General features: G+C 48.2%; 2 protein-coding genes across 2 annotated transcripts in view; one reads left to right on the top strand and one right to left on the bottom strand.

Moving 5' to 3' along the window:
* Positions 1-9,175, top strand: part of LOC115830799 (vacuolar fusion protein CCZ1 homolog B-like) — a 13,004-nt gene extending 3,829 nt beyond the window's left edge. The window contains exons 6-10 of the mRNA XM_030795579.1: positions 1,826-1,940; positions 3,038-3,155; positions 6,557-6,715; positions 7,021-7,148; positions 8,811-9,175. Of these exons, the coding sequence (XP_030651439.1) occupies positions 1,826-1,940; positions 3,038-3,155; positions 6,557-6,715; positions 7,021-7,148; positions 8,811-8,866 (576 nt within the window). The 3' untranslated portion in view covers positions 8,867-9,175. The remainder of the gene's footprint in view (positions 1-1,825; positions 1,941-3,037; positions 3,156-6,556; positions 6,716-7,020; positions 7,149-8,810) is intronic.
* A 310-nt stretch (positions 9,176-9,485) lies between these two features.
* Positions 9,486-19,930, bottom strand: part of LOC100596714 (radial spoke head 10 homolog B) — a 39,485-nt gene continuing 29,040 nt past the window's right edge. Inside the window, 6 exon segments of the mRNA XM_030796429.1 lie at positions 9,486-9,662; positions 9,664-9,724; positions 9,727-9,737; positions 11,366-11,564; positions 15,250-15,343; positions 17,419-17,547. Coding sequence (XP_030652289.1) covers positions 9,536-9,662; positions 9,664-9,724; positions 9,727-9,737; positions 11,366-11,564; positions 15,250-15,343; positions 17,419-17,547 — 621 coding nt within the window. The 3' untranslated portion in view covers positions 9,486-9,535.

Below are 19,930 nucleotides of genomic sequence, written 5' to 3' on the forward strand. Positions count from 1 at the left end.
GTGCCACCCACGCCCAGCTAATTTTTTGTATTTTTAGTAGAGACGGGGTTTCACCCATGTTGGTCAGCCTGGTCTCAAATCCTGACCTCATGATCCACCTGCCTCGGCCTCCCAAAGTGCTGGAATTGCGTGAGCCCACCACACCCAGCCTGATTTTGTTTCTTCTTGAGTCAGCTTTGGTAGTTTGTGTCTTCTGGAATTTGTCAGCTTCAATTTTTTTGATTTGTGGGCACGCGGTTTTTTCATGGTGTTGTAGGTGAAGCCGATGCTCCGTTTTTTTCCTGTAAAGTCAGTAGTGATGTCTCATCTTTCATTCCCGATGTGAGTCTTCTCTCTTCGTTTCTTGCTCTACAGCCTATGTAAAGGTTTTTCATACTTCTGGAATCTTCACAAGAAAAAAGGAAAAGTTTTTCAATGTTGATCTTTTCACAGAACCTACTTCTGGCTTCATTTATTTTCTGTATGATTTTTCTCTGTTGAGTTTGTTTCTGCTCTCATCTTTTATTATTTCCTTCCATTTGTGTTAGGGGTTTGTTTGGCTTTTTTTTTTGTTTTTTTTTTGGAGACGGAGTCCCTCTCTGTCTGTCTGTACTCAGTCGCCCAGGCTGGAGTGCAGTGGCACAGTCTCGGCTCACTGCAACCTCTGCCTCCCAGGTTCACACGATTCTCTTGCCTCAGCCTCCTGAGTAGCTGGGATTATAGACGCACACCACCACGCCCAGCTAATTTTTTTGTACTTCTAATAGAGACGAGGTTTTGCCATGTTAGCCAGGCTGGTCTCAAACTCCTGACCTCAGGTGATCTGCCCACCACGGCCTCCCAAAGTGCTGGGATTACAGGTGTGAGCCACCACCCCCGGCCCCACCTGCTTTAGGTTTAGTTGACTCCTGTTGTCCAGGATCTTAAGATGAAAGGTCAGGTCACTGATTTGAGATCTTTCTTCTCTTGAGACAGGACCTTGCTCTCGGAAGTGGGAAGAGGTACTGGGCAGGTGGGAATGTGAATTCAGGAGCGGAGGCCTGTGGCTGGTGGAAGGCGGCCAGTGGAGGAAATAGAATGGCTATAAACCATAGAGGAGGAGGGGGGAAGGCAGATGAGGGGTCACACCCATCATGACATGAGCAGGAAGTCAGTACAATGTCCCAAAGGAGGATATGTTAAAGAGTCAGGAGAACACTGTTGTCTAATAACAGTGTAAAGTGGTTGCCGGGGAGGAGGCTCAGGGAAGGAAGTCTGTGGCTTTCATCATCAGGCTGATGTTCCACTCAGCCTTTTTTAACCATACGTTGCTTTAATAAATTTTAAACACTTTCGGTTATCTGTGGTCCTGGTGGTTGTAGGTTGCTATGTCTAATGTCATAACTGCAATTATTTGCTATAATAAAGTGAGACAGGATGATATCCATTTGCTGTCTTTGTAAACTTGTGTCAATGGAAATCATCCCAGAGTAATGGACAGTTTCTGCCAATTCTCTATTCTCTCTGGACTATACACAGAGAGACTAGAACAGTAAACCCTTAAGTCCCCATCACACAAGTGAATAAGATTCTGGTCTTTGTTGCTTCTCCATGTCGTGTTGTTCGGTTTGCAAGAGCATTTTAAGTCATCACGTCAGTCACGAACACTTCCCTGTGCCTCTCTGATGAGGACGTCCGTGGTAACCTCCCCGCTGGCACTGTGTCGCACCTGACAAGGTGAACAGCACTCCCCTCGCGTCATGGAATGGGCAGTCTGTGTCCAGATGGCTCTAGCTGACCAAAAAGCCTCTTTTTACAGTTGATTTGTCTCCATTGATTTGAGGAGTCATTAACAGATAATTATTAGTCATTAATAACAGATGGTTATTATATGAAAGTCTCCTTTTTTCCACCATTTCATAACCTCTGGTTTGTTCTGTCTTCCCAGGCCATGAGTGCGGCTGTGTGCTTTATGATCGACGGTGGGTACGCGCCTTTGATTTCAGCCTGACTAAGCTTTTTGTACTTTGCTGCGTCCTATTCTTAAATGATAAATATGTTTTGGGGGTTTCAGTTGTTTGGGGTTTTTTTTTTTTTTTTTTTTTTTTGAGACGGAGTCTCGCTCTGTCACCCAGGCTGGAGTGCAGTGGCGCAATCTCGGCTCACTGCAAGCTCCGCCTCCCGGGTTCACACCATTCTCCTGCCTCAGCCTCTCCGAGTAGCTGGGACTACAGGCGCCCGCCACCACGCCCGGCTAATTTTTTGTATTTTTTTTTTTTTTTTTTTTTTTTTAGTAGAGACGGGGTTTCACCATGGTCTCGATCTCCTGACCTCGTGATCCGCCCACCTCGGCCTCCCAAAGTGCTGGGATTACAAGCATGAGCCACCACGCCCGGCCTGTTTGGGGTTTTTTGTTGGAGACAGGGTTTCACTCTTGGAGTGCAGTGGCACGATCATAGCTCACTGTAGCCTCGACCTCCTGGGTTCAAGTGATCTTCCCACCTTGGCCTCCTAAGTCGCTGGGACTGCCAGCACACACCGCCGTACCCAGCTAATGTTTTTGTTGTTGTTTGTTTAGACAGGGTCTCACTATGTTGCCCTGGCTGGTGTCAAACTCCTGGGCTCAAGCGATCCCCCCACCTTTGCCTCCCAAAGTGCTGGGATTTCGGGCGTGAGCCCCCACACCCAGCCCGTTAAATGATAAATGTGTTGTCATAAGCAATGTGGAGGCACAGAGAGGAGCCCTGTTCCCCATCTGGGACCGCTCCCCCCCCCCCCCCCCCCGTCTCCTTAACTAGCCATTGCTCATATTTTTTAAGTCATAGTTTTCCCGCCTGTCAGCAGTAGAATGTGGGCATCTTTCTGTGCCCTGCCGACTGCGAGCTGCAGACAGCAGTGGTACCTCTCTCGGGGGCGGGGAGCTTTCTATCTTCTGTTTCTCTTCTATTTGAGGAGCAGAAGGGGGCCTGAGCATTCATCGTTTGCTTTCCCAGATCAGTGAAGTTTTCGTTTGAATACTGTTGTTCAGCATCGGACAGTAAAATGAATCTTACTGGTATTTTTTGTCATGACTTGCCAGCCTCTATCCAGCCAACGTTGGATTTTTGCCGAAGACTGGATGGCATCGTTGGGCCCCAGCTCACAGTGCTGGCCTCTGACATCTGTGAGCAGTTTAACATCAACAAGAGGATGTCTGGGTCTGTACTTTGCTTTCTGTTCACTTTCAGGCATTGAACGGCTTTTGAAATACACGTAGTTTTTACTTAACAAATGTGGGTGGTATTAACAGTCCTGTGTTCTCGTGGACTGTAGAGGACGGTGCTACGTGCCATTCGGGCCTCTGTCTGAAAGGGTCCTGGGGAAGTCGACCTGAGTGTTTCTGCCCCACGATGGCTGCTGGGGCTGGGTCTTCTGTTAAATACCTTCCCTCAGCTCCCCCCTGAATGGAACGTCCCATTTCACTAGCCCAGATTGTTAGATTCACGTGGACAGTAGTCATCGGTGTGGTCTTGGTGTGCACAGACTGAAAGCGTTTTGCCTCTTCTTGTGTGAAAATGTGTAGGGGAAACTGGCTGGGATGTGGGGCACTGGGCCTGGGTACTCAGTCTGGCGGCCTGAAGCGTCTACACTGAGGGGGAGAGGCGGGATTCACTCCTCCAACTCTAGACACTGAAACGTCCTTGAATTCTTTCTCCCTGGCTTTTTTTTTTTTTTTTTTTTTTTTTGAGACAAAGTCTCACTCTGTCGCCCAGGCTGGAGTGTGCAGTGGCCTGGTCTTGGCTCACTGCAGCCTCCGCCTCCCAGGCTCAAGCAATTCTCATGCCTCATCCTCTTGAGTAGCTGAGATTACAGGCGTGCACCACCATGCCCGGCAACTTTTTGTATTTTTAGTAGAGACGGGGTTTCACTATGTTGGCCTTGAACTCCTGACCTCAAGTGATCCACCTGCCTCAGCCTCCCAAAGTGCTGAGATTACACGTGTGAGCCGCTGCGCCCGGCCATCCCTATCTTTGCTCAATATGAAATAGTTATTATAAAGTGAAAGTGAGGAGCTGGAAAGCACTTTGTGAATTGAAGTCCTGCTTTTAAATGGGCTCTCTACACTTTGAGAAGTTACTAAAATGCTGGGAATTCCTGCCGATGCTCATGCTCTTAATGTTCATAGGTTATTTTTTGGGTTTTTTTTTTCCTTTTGAGACAGAGTCTTGCTCAGTCGCCCAGGCTGGAGTGTGCAATGGCCTGATCTCAGCTCACTGCAACCTCCGCCTCCTAGGTTCAAGCGATTCTCCTGCCTCAGCCTCCTGAGTAGCTGGGTGCCATCATGCCTGGTTAATTTTTGTAGAGATGGGGTTTTACCATGTTGGTCAGGCTGGTGTCGAACTCCTGACCTCGTGATCTGCCCACCTCGGCCTCCCAAAGTGCTGGGATTACAGGCATGAGCCACGGTGCCTGGCCCATGTTATTTCTGTATGGTCTTGTATAAGCATGGGCCTCTAAGAGTGCAGAAGCGAGCAAAGGTGAAAGCACCTCTAGATTTTGTACAACAGTGTGTGGATTACTGCTCTGAACAGCTTACATCTTTGTTGGGTTTTTATTTTTTGAGACAGAGTTTCGCTCTTTCACCCAGGCTGGAGTGCAGTGGCATAATCTCAGCTCACTGCAACCTCCAGCCCCTGAGTTCAAGCAATTTTCCTGCCTCAGCCTCCCGAGTAGCTAGGACTATAGGCGCCCGCCACCACAGCCAGCTAATTTTTGTATTTTTAGTAGAGACGGGGTTTTGCCATGTTGGCCAGGCTGGTCTTGAACTCCTGACCTCAGGTGATCCACCCACCTCGGCCTCCCAAAGTGCTGGGATTACAGGCATGAGCCACCATGCCCAGTCAACAGCTTACATCTTGACAGTGCTGCTGAATCATTGAATCCTTTGGCCATGAAAATGCCAGGTTTTCCTTTGTGAAGGAGGCAAAAGTGAGTTAAATCGGTTTGGATCACACAGGTTATCAACTAACAGATGGAAAGTGACAAAGTGTAGTGACCATAGAGAACGTGTCACCTGTTTTTTTTTTTGTGGGTTTGTTTTTGGAGACAGGGTCTCCTGCTGTCGCCCAGGCTGGAGTACAGTGGCACAATCATGGCTCACTGCAGCCTTGACCTCCCAGGCTCTAAGTGATCCTCCCACCTCAGCCTCCCCGGGAGCTAGGACTTACAGGTGTGCGCCACCACGCCTGGCTCATTTTTGTATTTTTGGTAGAGACGAGGTTTCGCCATGTTGCCCAGGCTGGTCTTGAACTACTGGGCTCAGGCAGTCCTCCCTCCTTGGCCTCCCCAAGTGCTGGGATTACAGGCATGAGCCACTGCTCCTGGCCCCACACAGTGTTTTGAGGATAGAAGCTTACACCCGATTTAAGTTTGTTGTCTACCCAGACAACTACATTTGCAACTTTTTCCAACAGTTTTTCTTGTTATACTTTCCTTAGCCTTAGGGACCTACTGAAAACAAGCTCTGGTTTTATAAGAAGTTTCTTTACATGTTCCTGGAAACTAAATCCTCCACGTTCTTTCTTTGCCTGGATGTAGAGTATTTCAGTAGCACCCCACTTGTCCAGAGGTCGGATTTCCAGTGCCCCCAGCCCTCCAGAACATAGCTGCTAACCCCGAAGTAAGCAGAGGAGGCTTCTGAGCCCAGGGGCGGGGCTGTGCTCAGGCTCCATCCCAGGCCCCAGGGTGGACACTGAGGGTGCAGTGAGGGGAGGGGAGGGGCCCCGGGAGGGGTGAGGCCCAGCTTTTCCCACTAGGTACCCGAGGAGGTCACAGACTCTGACCTGGGAGGCAGCGTCATAGCACTGCCTAGTCAGGTTAAGAAATAAAAAGGTATATCCCATTTAAACTGTTCATTAGACTGCAGTGGAAAAGGCGACTACATTTTACAGTGATTTCCACTGGGGATGATATGAGGAAAAGCTTTGTTACATACATACTGTCGTAGGCTTCGGTCATGAGGCAGGTTAATTTCCACGGGACACTCATTCCCCGCACTGGGGGAGGAACGAGATGTTACTGTCCTCAAGCAGGGGTCGGCAGACTTTTACGGTAAAGGACCAAATAAGAAGTATTTCAGGTGTCACGGGCTGTATGTAGTTATATGTGTTACAACTACTCAACTATCATTTTGGCGGGAAAGCAGACAGACAACACATGAACGTGTGGCAATGGCGATGTTCCCGTGAAACTTGTTTAGAAAAAAGAGGGCCAGGGCCGGGCGCAGGGGCTCACACCTGTAATCCCGGCACTTTGGGAGGCCGAGGCGGGCAGATCACAAGGTCAGGAGATCGAGACCATCCCAGCCAACATGGTGAAACCCCGTCTCTACTAAAAATACAAAAATTAGCTGGGCATGGTGGCAGGCACCTGTACTCCCAGCTGCTCGGGAGGCTGAGGCAGGAGAATCGCTTGAACCAGGGAGGCGGAGGTTGCAGTGAGCCGAGATCATGTCACTGCACTCCAGCCTGGGTGACAGTGAGACTCCATCTCAAAAAAATTTTTAAAAATCTAGTTTATCTGGCCGGAGTGTTAGTGTCTTCGTGACATGTTTTCACAGGTCTGAGAAAGAACCCCAGTTTAAGTTTATCTACTTCAACCACATGAATCTCGCCGAGAAGAGCACAGTTCACATGAGAAAAACGCCCAGTGTGTCGCTCACTTCCGTGCACCCGGATTTAATGAAGATTCTCGGTGACATCAACAGTGACTTTACCAGGTGATTCCAGCCACTTCTCCAATCAGGCGTCCCCCTTCTAAGAAGAGAAAAGACACAGAAAGTCCCTTCAAAGCCAAATGACCCAGAGCCCTGTCCACGGGGTTCAAGTGTCAACCACCTTCATGGGCGGCACTTCCAAACAGACCCGGGAGCCCTGCAGTCACCGGTTCCCTCGCGCAGGACTCCCTGAGCCTTTTAAATGCCACGTGCACCTGTTCCATTTCCTGTTCTTGTTTTGGAATGCTGATTTTCACGGTCTGGCTGTATGAATAACGAACTATTGCATTTTGAAACTCGTCTTGCAGAGTGGATGAAGACGAGGAGATCATCGTGAAGGCCATGAGTGATTACTGGGTTGTTGGAAAGAAGTCTGATCGGCGGGAGCTCTATGTCATTTTGAATCAAAAAAATGCAAACCTGATTGAAGTAAATGGTGAGTAGGATTTGGTATTTCAGGAGAATTTTAATGCTGCTGATACTGAAAAGTTTGTTTTCACTGCATTAAGAAACATGGTTAAAAAATAGAAAGATAAATAGAACAAATCATGACTCTTGAGATTCTAAGCAGGTGCCTCTGCTCAACATTTGCTCTGTTTTCTGTACCTTGGAAAACTGTGACAAGACTTTCCTATAGCACAGGAAACTTGGCAATGACGAAAAGAAAATTATTTTCTACCACGCTAAAAAAAAAAAAGGGTGACTTTACTGTGTATTAAGAAATGTCCCCCTTTTTTTGCAGACAGGATCTCACTTTGTCACACAGGCTGGAGTGCAGTGGTGCAATCATAGCTCACCACAGCCCCCAACTCCTAGGCTCAAGCAGTCCTCCCACCTCAGCCTCTCGAGTAGCTGAGACCACAGGCATGTATCACCAAGGCATGTGGCACCGCACCCAGCTAATTTCTTTTTTTTTTTTTTTTTTTTGTTTTTTTTGAGACGGAGTCTTGCTCTGTTGCCCAGGCTGGGCTCAAACTCCAGGCTTCAAGCGATCCTCTGGCCTCCCAAAGAGCTGGGATTATAGGCGTGAGTCACCTTGCCCAGGCCAAAATGTCCTTTAATATCCTATGATAAAAACATACCTTTTGTAGGGAGAAGCTGCCAGGTTCACACAGACATTTACAACTATCCCTCTGTACACTGGCAGAATAAGGCAGACATTTTCTCCTGCCAAAGCGGCCAACCTTGCCCACTGCACGGGGTGACCCAGCAGCTGCTCTGACAGTTCCGTTGCCCTGGAGAGAGGGGACCTCACGTCGGCAGAGCCACCCCCTCGGGAGATGCCCCACATGTACACTGTGGAAATTCAATGTAAGCGTTTTTTTCCCCTTGTGTCTATCTTCTCGGGCATACTATATTTTTCTCTTTATTATTAATAATTGTATTAGTAATTGTGTGCATTAGAAACATCAGTTAATACAAGCCTGATCTAAACTGTGAATTTGGTAAGATCAAAATCCTGACACCTCTGCAGAGCCCTTGGTCTGCAGCTCAAGATTGCTGTCCGTTTCTTTGTTCCCTCAGTTCTCCCAGTATGCCAGCATCGCCAGCCTTGTGCTTCTAACCCCCTCCCCTGGGTGTCCCGGGCACTTTGCAGTTTCTCAGGCCCCGGGCAGCAGTGTTGATATGCTCAAAACTCAAAACTACTGAGGCCTGGTAGCTTTCCTAGGTGGTGTTTTTTTCCCCTCTTAACATTTCTTGGCTGAGCACAGTGGTTCATGCCTGTAATCCCAGCACTTTGGGAGGCCAAGGTGGGCAGATCACTGAGGTTAGGAGTTCCGAGATCAGCCTGGCCAACATGGCGAAACAAAAATTAACCGGGCGTGCTGGTGTGCACCTGTAGTCCCAGCTACTCGGGAGGCGGAGGCTGCAGTGAGCCAAGATCACATCACTACACTCCAGCCTGGGTGACAGAGCAAGACTCTGTCTTAAAAAAATAAATAAATAAATAAATTCTTGCCTAGTCTTCTGGGACTTAAGGTCAAAATCAATGCAAATATCTCTTCCTAATTTTACCCACAAAGAATTTAAGTAAATATCATGTAACCTTTTAAGTGAGTGCTTCTTCCTTCCTCACTGTTGTCTGTCCTTTTTGCAGAAGAGGTCAAGAAACTTTGTGCAACACAGTTCAACAACATCTTCTTCTTGGATTGACTGATGATGGCTCACCGAAAGCGCATTTAAAAAACACTCGGCAAACATTTGGTCATATGCAAGTTAGTGCTCATGTGACGGACTGCATTCAGGACAAGGGTAAAGCAATACTTGCTTTAAGCAATACTTGCTTTGAAGAATCACATTTCTACTCGGTCTGCTGATCTCCCGAGGTTTTTAGATTTTAAATATTTATGTGGAATTAATTAAAGGTAGTTGGCTATATCGCTATCATTCCATTCTTTTGACATCATGTGAATATTTTACTGGAAAATAAGACTAATTAATAAATTGTTAAAGTTTTTAAAATTCTGGTTTTGTGTTGAGTCTCTCTCCTGCTGCCTCTTTGTAGATTACACTGGCCACCAGGTCCGTGACCCAGGCTGGAATGCTATGTCTCACTGCAGCCTCAACCTCCTGGGCTCAAGCAATCCTCCCACCTCAGCCTCCCAAGAAGCTAGAACCACAGGTACACACCACCATGGTCAGCTGATGTTTTAATTTTGCAGAGACGGGGTCTCACTATGTTGCCCAGGCTGGTCTCGAACTCCCATAATCCAGCCACGTAGGAAACCTGAGATGCAGTGGGCCAGGCACTATTTTAAAACACTGAGACGAGTACAGTGCTAAGAATTGTAATGCTCAGGAAATCTTACAGCACGTGCCGTCCTAAGCCTGTGTGTGTGTCCTTGTGGCTCGCTTTTTCTTCTTGCTGGTGATGGCCTTGCTGGACGGGGACACGGTCACATCCTCCTTAGGAGGGTCCAGTATGAGGTGAGAGGATGACACGTCGCCGGCTCCTTGATCCCGTGATATCCCCCTCATAGTCATGTCTCTTGGCTTCTTCCTCTCTCAAATGAAGATATTCAGCCTAAAAGCAAACATGAGAAGGTGGTAGCTTTTTTTTTTTTAATCCCCCTCAAAACTGCAAAACCAGTTTTACGCTATTTATAGTATACAGCCCTTCATACTTGCATTTCAACAGCATGTGTAAACAAAACTGTAAGTTGCTACACTTTGCCTGAAATAACTGATGCCATGTCGACACAGTCCAAAATAAACTTTTCATCTATCCATGAAAAGAAAATTTTTTCTCGAGATGGAGTTTCGCTCTTGTTGCCCAGGCTGGGGTGCAATGGTGCAATCTCGGCTCACTGTAATCTCGCCTTCTGAGTTCAAGCGATTCTCCTGCCTCAGCCTCCTGAGTAGCTGGGATTATAGGCTTCCGCCACCACACCTGGCTAATATTTTGTATTTTTAGTAGAGATGGGTTTCACCAGGTTGGCAAGGCTGGTCTCAAACTCCTGACCTCAGGTGATCCACCCACCTCGGCCTCCCAAAGTTAAGTGTGTGTTGTATATATATATATATATATATATATATATATATATATATGTGTGTGTGTGTGTGTATATTTTTTTTTTTTGAGATAGGGTCTTGCTGTGTTGCCCAGGCTGGAGTGCAGTGCAGTGGCACACACATCACTGCAGCCTCAACTTCCCAGGCTCAAGCAATCCTCCTGCTTCAGTCTCCAAAGTAGCTGGGACTACAGGCGCCTGCCACCACATCTGGCTAATTTTTGTATTTTTTGTAGAGATGAGGTCTTGCTGTATTACCTAGGCTGGTCTCAAACTCAAGTGATTCTCCTGCCTTGGCCCCCCAAAGTGCTGGGGTTACAGGCATGCGCCATGATGCCCAGCCCGTTTGGGGATTTTACGGAGGGTCCAATCTGTAGGCCTGATTAAGTCACTGGCTATTAGTTACTGAACTCAATCTCCAGCCCCTCCCCCTTCCCTGGGAGGTTGGGCTGGAGCTGAAAGTCCCAACCCTCTAATCTCGTGGTTGGTTCCCTGGCAACCAGCTCCAGCAAGAAGCTGTCGAGGTCCCCTCCCCTGGCCACCAGTCATCTCGTCATACAGAAAGTCATTACCCCAGAGTCCACAGGTTTGGAACTCTTGGGTCAAGAACTAGAAAATGGCTGCATGCAGTGACTCACCCCTGTGATCCCAGCACTTTGGGAGGCCGAGGCTGGCGGATCACTTGAGGTCAGGAGTTCGAGACCAGCCTGAACAACTTGGTGAAACCCCATCTCTACTAAAAAATACAAAAATCAGCCAGGCGTGGTGGTGCATGCTTGTAATCCCAGCTACTCGGGAGGCTGAGGCAAGAGAATCGCTTGAACCCGGGAGGCGGAGGTTGCAGTGAGATGAGATCACACTACTCCACTCCAGCCTGGGCGACAGTGAGACCCTGTCTTAAAAAAGAAACAAACTAGAAACTAGGACCAAATATTAGAACAAAAGATACTCCCATTATCCCATTACTCAGGAAGTTACAAAGGCTTCAGGTGCTCTGCCAGGAACAGAGACCAAATATTCATTCCTTTTTATGTCAAAGACGCCCTTAGGAAATTATAGCTTGTCTGGAAAGCACTTGGGCCTGTCGGAAGACAGGAAGAGAGAGCAGCTCGGGAAGGAGAGGAGGGGCCTCACAAGTTACCTTGCTTCCAGTTCGTCATCTTCCATCTTCCGCTGCTGGGCCTGTGCTGTGCTGCGTAACCTGTCTTCCCTTATTTTCTCCTTGATAGCTTCTTCACGTTTATACGCATGAAAGAGCATGTTCACAAAGAAGACGTACATATTACTGACCCACGTGTTGAGCTCTTCCTTTCGATCATCCTTGGGTCTCTCATATTTCTCTAGAATAGAGTTTTGTGAAGCTGAACATGAATACAATCCTGCTATAAATTGGGAGTCTGCGTGCTGTTTCTCGTTCTGGCCTCCCTGGGGTGGGCCCCCTTCTCCTCGGCCAGGAGAGGGGAGAGGAGTAAGGCCACTGCTTCCATGACTACCTGGAACAAGGCAGGGACCCAGCAGATCCTGGCTGGGATTGTCAACCTTCCCTTTGAGTTTCCTGCTACATCGTTTTGTTTTTGTTTTGGAGACAGAGTCTCATTCTGTCACCCAGGCTGGAGTGCAGTGGCATGACCATGGCTCACTGAAGCCTGGAGGAACTCCTGGGCTCAAGTGATCCTCCCATCTCAGCCTCCCTAACAGCTGAGAATATAGGCATGCACCACCACACAAGGCTAATTTTTTTAAGTTTTATTGTGAGACAAGATCTTGCTCTGTCATCCAGGCTGGAGTGCAGTGGCACCATCATGGCTCACTGCAGCCTCCAACTCCTGGGCTCAAATGATCCTCCCACCTTGGCCTCCCAAGTAGCTGGGACCACAGGCAGGTGCCACCACGCCCAGGTAATTCTTATTTTTGTTGTAGAGACAAGGTTTCGCTATGTTGCCCATGGTCTCAAACTCCTGAGCTCTAGTAATCCTCCCATCTCGGCCTCCCAAAGTGCTGGGATTACAGGCGTGAGCCACTGCACCCGGCCTAGGTCTTGGGGACAAAATATTCAACATCTTTTACTTATTCAGAGTTTGCAACCCCTTTAAGACAAGGATAGCTATGTATCCGAGTGAATCCTCTCTCCTAGAGAACCAGATAACTGGTTACTCTCACAAAAGTAATTTCCTAGTAGTTATAGTTATCCCTCTCTATCTTCCTTGTCTAGGCTAAAGAATCTCTAAATCTTAAACTACCGTAATTTTTTCCATCTTTTTAAGCAATTCTGGTTATCTATTCACTTGGAAGATTTTAAAATTCAGAGAATCAAATTATACGCAATCCAGGACTCTAAGGTCGGAACAAGATTTTAAAATTCAGAGAATCAAGTTATACGCAATCCAGGACTCTAAGGTCGGAACAAGACTGAATGTGAAGGAAGATTCCTTTTTTTTTTTTTTTGCTTGGTGACACGGTCTCGCTCTGGCACCCAGGCTGGAGTGCAGTGGTGCAATCACGGCTTACTGCAGCCTCGAGCTCCTGGGCTCAAGCAGTCATCCTGCCTCAGCCTCCCACGTTGCTGGGACTACAGGAGTGTGCCATCGTACCTGGTGAATTTGGGTATTTTTTTTGTAGAGACGGGTTCGCTATGTTGCCCAGGCTGGTCTCAGACTCCTGGGCACAAGTGATCCTCCTGCCTTGGCCTCCCACACTTCTGGGGTTACAGCTGTGAGCCACTGCACCTGGCTGCAAGATTGTCTTGTGTTCATTCACGAACTCTCAACTAGACACCTACAAGCTGGAGGACAGTAAGTCACGGCTGCCACAAGCAATAATCAGATGAAATGGTACTGGAAGAGATGCCACATGGGTCAAGGGGGTCCTTGACAGGAGACAGGGCAGGAGCCACAGGCCTGGTGACTGGCACACTGGACTTCAGGGAACAACCAGAGAAATCCAGGGCAAAATCCAGTTGGAGCTGGGACTAGAGACCACTTCCCCGTAATCAGATCAGCAGGAAAGCACATTAGCTGGGGTTCCGTTTTCAGTTCTATTTCTGTTACAAGAACTGTGCATCTTGATTACGGCATCGCAGGAATGCCCGGTCTCTGCTGGGATGCCGAGCTCTGCAGGGGAAAATGACACAACCCACAGATTCGCACCAGAGGGAGAAGAAACCTAGGACGACGAGGGGTCGCAGAGGCCGAATGCGAAGAGTATTTCAAGAAGCTGACAGTTTTCCTGACTATGGAGAGATGGGTTCAAGTGACGGCAGGATTCCTGGCGGTGGCAACACGGAGTCACTGCTGATGAAAAGCGGCCTTCAGTGGCCTGGGGAGGGCAGTGCCACGTGGAGCAAGCTAAGGGAGACACAGGAGAGGTCCTGGAGAAGGGATGCACATATACAGCCCCCTAAGATGCCTATCAGCAAAGGGAGCAGGGAAACAAAGTGGGATCTAGAGGGAAAAGTGAGAGAAGAGTTGTTTCCTAACTGGGCATATAGAGCACGTGTGCCGATGGGAACGATCCATTCAAGGAGGAGTAACGGAAAATGACAGGCACTGTAGAGGGGATACACAGGTGAGGCCTTTGAGAGGACAAGGGCCCGGGATGGAGCCTTTAAAAGTTCACCATTGAGTGGGTGGCAGGCCACAGAGAGACGCCATCAGAAAAGGGGGAGGGCCAGACGCGGTGGCTCACACCTGTAATCCCAGTGCTTTGGGGTGCCAAGGCAAGAAGATCACTTGGGCCCAGGAGTTCAAGACCAGCCTGGGCAACATAGCAAGATCCCATCTCTTTAACAAAAAAAAAAAAAAAAAAAAAAAAAAGGCCAGGCGTGGTGGGGCTCTACCTGTAACCTCAGCACTTTGGGAGGCCAAGGGGTTCAGATCCAGAAGTTCTTGGATCCAGGAGTTCAAGACCAGCCTGGGCAACAGAGAAAGACCCCACCTCTTAAAAAAAAAAAAAAAAAAGCCCGGGGTGGGTGGGCTCACACCTATAATCTCAGTACTTTAGGAGGCCGAGGCAGGCAGATCACCTGAGGTCAGGAGTTTGAGACCACCCTGGCCAACATCACGAAACCCCGTCTCTGCTAAAAATACAAGGCGCAGTGACGGGTGCCTGTAATCCCAGCTACTAGGGAGGCCGAGGCAGGAGAATTGCTTGAACCCAGAAGGCAGAGGTTGCAGTGAGCTACGATGGTGCCACTGCACTCCAGCCTGGGCAAGAAAGTAAGACCGTGTCTCAAAAAAAAAAAAAAAAAGGAAAAGAAAAAGAAAAGGGGAAACACCAGGGCTTGTTTAATCATGAAAACAAGGCCACCTGCAACTGGCAAGGCCAGCAAAGTGACAGCGGAAAATTCCCATGACATTGATCATCACTGGATGACCCTGAGGAAAGGAGAGGAGTGAGGTTGGACGTTCACACAGACACGGCTGAGGAATCAAAGCAGAAGGAGGAAGTGCAGTCAGCAGAGAGAGACCTCCAGACAGATCTTCCCAGGATAAAGGAAAACATAACAAAAGAGGAGGATGAGGAAGTGAATAAGGGTTGTTTGTTGTTTTTAATTTGAGCACCTTTAAAAATCAAAGAGAACGAGACCCTTGAGAGAGAAAAGTTGCCTGTAAGAAAACAATATAGTCAACAGCATCAGACTGAGATGGGCGTGCAGGGCCCAGGGGAGGCCCAGCTGTCCCATACTGGCCTCTGCCCTAACAGACTGAGTCAGCACAGCAAAGTCATGCCTTGAACTTGAACTCCAAACCAGGGAGGAGAAATGGAAGCAGCTGTACCAGCCTCATTATTTAAAAAGATGGTTGTGCTGGGTGTGGTGACGCCTACTTGTAATCCCAGCTACTCGGGAGGCCGAGGTGGGAGGATCGCTTGAGCCCAGGAGTTCAAGACCAGCCTGGACAACATAGCGAGACTCTGCCTCTAAGAAAATAAAAGATTAAAAAAAGATGGTTGTAAAACAGCATAGACATTATATAATTCATAAGCAACAGTTTGTAAATATTAAGGTTCTATAATTAAAATACTCACCACTCTCAGATGAAAAAAAGGTGATCCCTTTTCCAGTCAATTTAAAATTCATTTTGGAGACTCTTTCATCACTTATAGACTTCTTGATCTTGGGCTTTTACATTTAAAAAAAATCATAAAGTAAAATATTACGTTTACATCATTATGTGCTTAAAACTACTTTTTTACACTTTAATTAATTAGAAAATTATTAATGAGGCTGTTCTCCTTGAGCTAATCTGACTTTAATTTGACTTTTTTTTTTTTTTTTTTTTTTGAGATGGAGTCTCACTCTGTTGCCCAGGCTGGAGTGCAGTGGCACGATCTCGGCTCACTGCAGCCTCCACCTCTCGGGTTCCAGAGATTCTCCTGCCTCAGCTTCCCCGGGTAGCTGGACTACAGGCATGCGCCACTACACCAGGCTAATTTTTGTATTTTTAGTAGAGACAGGGTTTCACCATATTGGCCAGGCTGGTCTCGAACTCCTGAACTCAGGTGATCTGCCTGCCTCGGCCTCCCAAAGTGCTAGGATTACAGGTGTGAGCCACCACACCCAGCCAATCTATATTTAACCTGAATAAAATATTAATATTTATACTATTAATGAAATGAATAACAGAATTATGGCACTTACTGAAAGGATCTCAAAACAAAAACCCAAAGACTTGAAAATGTCACCTGGGCCTGTTGGGACAGTATTTATTGTATAAAATTAACCAAACTGGCTAGGCGTGGTGGCTCACGCCTGTAATCCTAGCACTTTGAGAGGCCAAGACGGCTGGATCACAAAGTCAGGAGATTGAGACCATCTTGGCTAACATGGGTGAAACCCCATCTCTACTAACAACACAAAAAATTAGCCGGGTGTGGCGGTGGGTGCCTGTAGTCCTGGCTACTCAGGAGGCTGAGGCAGAAGAATGGCGTGAACCCAGGAGGCGGAGCTTGCAGTGAGCCGAGATCCAAGATCGCGCCACTGCACTCCAGCCTGGACGACAGAGCGAGACTCCATCTCAAAAAAAAAAAACAAACAAACGACAACAACAAATTTAACTGTACTTAGACCCATATATTAATGGCTTTAATTATTATTACATTTTTTGCATTATTATTACATTATTATTGCATTATTATTACATTTTTTGCATGCCACCAGGCCTAGCTAATTTTTGTATTTCTTAGTAGAGACGGGGTTTCACCATGTTGGCCAGGCTGATCTCGAACTCCTGACCTCAAGTGACCCACCCACCTCGGTCTCCCAAGGTGCTGGGATTATAGGCGTGAGCCACCGCGCCCGACCTAACGGCTTTAATCACCACGTGTATGCCCTAACCCCCACATTTCTACCTCCAGCTGGAGTTTGCCCTTGAACTCCAGTCTTGCCTCCAGCCGTGCTACTTGGGCATCAGTTCAGGCACCTTAAGCTTAACTTGTCCAAAATCAACCACTTAATTTTGCTCCCAAAACTCAGCCCCCTGCCTCCGTCTTCCACATCATCATAAATGGCAACTCTATTCTTCCAATGCTCAGCCAAAAAATCTTGGACTCATCTTTGCCTTCTCTTTCCCTGTCAACCCCTGCACCCTTCAAAACACCTCAGACCTCAGCCCACCCTAGTCCCAGTCACCATCACCTCCCACCGGGATGGTGCCAAGAGCTTCCTCACTGGTTTGTCAACAGTGAAGCCTCAGAGCCTCCTGACGCCTCTGCTCAGACGGTGTCCCATCCCATCCCACTCACCCAGAATAAACGCCAGGGCCCCACCCAGCCAGATGCTCTTCCTGTCACTTAGACCTCGTAACTGGGAAGAAGCATAGCTTGCGGTAACCGGTGCTAATTCTGGAGTTACAGTGCCTGGGCACAAAGCCCCAGCGCCATGACTTACTGGTTATGCAGCTGTGGCCAAGCTATTGAACCTCTCTGGGCCTGGGTTCCCTCCTAGAGAGAATCACAGTACCTGAAGGTCACCGGGAGGCTGAGCTGGTCCCTGGGGACGGCTCGGCACCTGGTAAACACCCATAAACGCTATTACTGCTGTTCACTTGCTGCCGCGTCCCCTCCTCACTGGAACGTAAAGTCCATGAGGGCGTGGGGTTCTGTTCACTGCTAGGTCCCCAGCGCATGGTAAAGAGCTCTTCACAGAGCAGGCACTCGGTAGCGGGTGTCTCTACACGGTTACTTGCCAAGACAAACCTCTGATTTCCTTATTTTGTTACTATCAGGTGAGAGTTCTAACTTGCTGGAAGATGACCTGGCACTGTCAGAGTGAGCAGCATCCGATTCGTGGCTTGTGACCGCGCTGGGACTCTTGTTCTGGGCGTCCTAAGCAAGAACAAACACACGCGTCAGAGGGCTTCTGGTTTCCATAGAGATCCCTACAGGCATACACACACACGCGCGCACACACACACAATATTTTAATGGGCTGTAACTGATTTACAATGAACTACACATAAAGGGTACCCTTTGATGTGTTTTCACACATCTTATACCTGTGAAACCATCGCCTCAGTCAAGACAGTGAACAGAATCAGGCACAGTGGCTCCCGCCTGTAATCTCAGCACTTTGGGAGGCCAGGGTGGGCAGATCACCTGAGCCTAGGAGTTTGAGACCAGCCTGGGCAACATAGCGAGACCCCATCCCAAAAAAAAATAAAATAAAATAACAGGCCAGGTGCATTGGCTCATGCCCGTAATCCCAGAAGTTTCAGAGAATGAGGTGAGCGGATCACTTGAGGCCAGGAGTGCAAGACCAGGCTGGCCAACACGGTGAAACCCTGTCTCTACTAAAAATACAAAAATTGGCCAGGTGTGGGGGTGCACACCTGTAATCCCAGCTGCTCAGGAGGCCGAGGCAGGAGAATCACCTTGAACCCGGGAGGCAGAGGCTGCAGTGAGTCAAGATTGTGCCACTGTACTCGAGCCTGGGCAACAGAGCAAGATTTTGTAAAAAAAAAAAAAAAAAAAAAAAAAAAACGAAAACAAAAACAAAAAACCACACACACGCAGTAAACTTTTAAGTACCCAGCCCGATGCCCCTCATGGATGTGAAGGCTTCTCCACGCTGGCGACTGGGAATGCAAACTACTCCCAGCCCTGTGTGAGTCCTTGAGGTTCCTCCCCTTCTTCCTGGTGGCTCTTCCCTTAGGTGCCAGCTGTTCCCTCACATGTGTGCACACTCAGCTGACGGCTCAAGGGGAGCCTTCTGCACATCTCTGGAGCTTGCTGTCCCTCTTCATAGCACGCTTACCTCTGTGGAACAAAATTCTACCTTTGCCTCCCCAAATTACTAGAGTGTGTGAAACTACCGTGAGCTGAGCAAGAAGGATCAGCTTTGGTAAGTTTGAAGCTGAGCCTCTCTGTGATCTCTAAATCACACTCCCAAGTTGTTGGTCAAAAGGGAGCAGTGATTCCCTTGGAGCATGACATGAATGGTCAGTTTCCAGTGTATTGTTAGTAGAGACGGGGTTTCACCACAGTTGTCCAGGCTGGTCTCGAATTCCTGACCTCAAGTGATCCGCCCACCTTGGCCTCCCAAAGTGCTGAGATTACAGGCGTGAGCAACCGCACCTGGCCTGGGTGTCCATCCTCGTGAGCAAGCCCTGGGGACCTGGTTAGCATCCCACGCACACTCAGGAACTGTTCGACAGGTCTGCTCTTGGGCAGGCGTTCCACTCTTAGAAACACTGGATCCATGCAACGAAACATCTCCTAGTAAAACACCTCGGACTTTCTAAAGTGTGGTCTAGTGGCCCACCCAGCATGTCGGTATGCACTCTCACCTTCATTAGCAACTCTCTGCTGTGGCTGGGAGTCCGCTTCCTGGATCACGGCCAGGAAACACATTTTCCCGAACTAAAAAAATCTATATACACTTCCAAAATGTGAAAAAGACATCTTGGCCGGGCACGGTGGCTCACACCTGTAATCCCAGCACTTTGGGAGGCTGAGGCAGGAGGATCACTTGAGCTCAGGAGTTTGAGACCAGCCTGGGCAACATGGCAAAACCCCATCTCTACAAAAAAATACAAAAAGGCCAGGCACAGTGGCTCAGGCCTGTAATCCTAGCACTTTGGGAGGCCGAGGCAGGTGGATCAACTGAGGTCAGGAGTTCGAGACCAGCCTGGTCAACATGGTGAAACCCTGTCTCTACTAAAAATATAAAAAATTAGCCAGGTGTGGTGGCACATGCCTGTAATCCCGGCTACGCAGGAGGCTGAGGCATGAGAATCACTTGAATCCAGGAGGCAGAGGTTGCAGTGAGCTGAGATCGTGCCACTGCACTCCAGCCTGGGCAACAGAGTGAGGCTCTGTCTCAAAAAAAAATTAGCTGGGTGTGGTGGCACATGCCTGTAGTCCTAGCTACTCAGGAGGCTAAGGTGGGAAGAGCGTGTGAGCTCAGGAGGTCAAGGCTACAGTGAGCTGTGATTGCACCACTGCACTCAAGCCTGGATGACAGAGTGAATCCCTGTCTCAAAACACATAAAATAAAATTTTAAAAGGAAAAAGGAAAGACTTCTTAAATCACTTTCTGGAAGGGTTAGTAAAGCCAAGATAGTTCTGATGATGGTTTAAGCATTCCAGAATAAAGCCATTCCTTGCTTTGTAATTCTTTTGTTTGTTTGTTTTTTGTTTTGAGAAGAAGTCTTGCTCTGTCGCCCAGGCTGCAGTGCAGCGGTGTGATCTCAGCTCACTGCAACCTCCG

The sequence above is a fragment of the Nomascus leucogenys genome, chromosome 17, assembly GCF_006542625.1.
Source record: "Nomascus leucogenys isolate Asia chromosome 17, Asia_NLE_v1, whole genome shotgun sequence".
In the NCBI taxonomy this organism is placed as follows: domain Eukaryota; kingdom Metazoa; phylum Chordata; class Mammalia; order Primates; family Hylobatidae; genus Nomascus; species Nomascus leucogenys.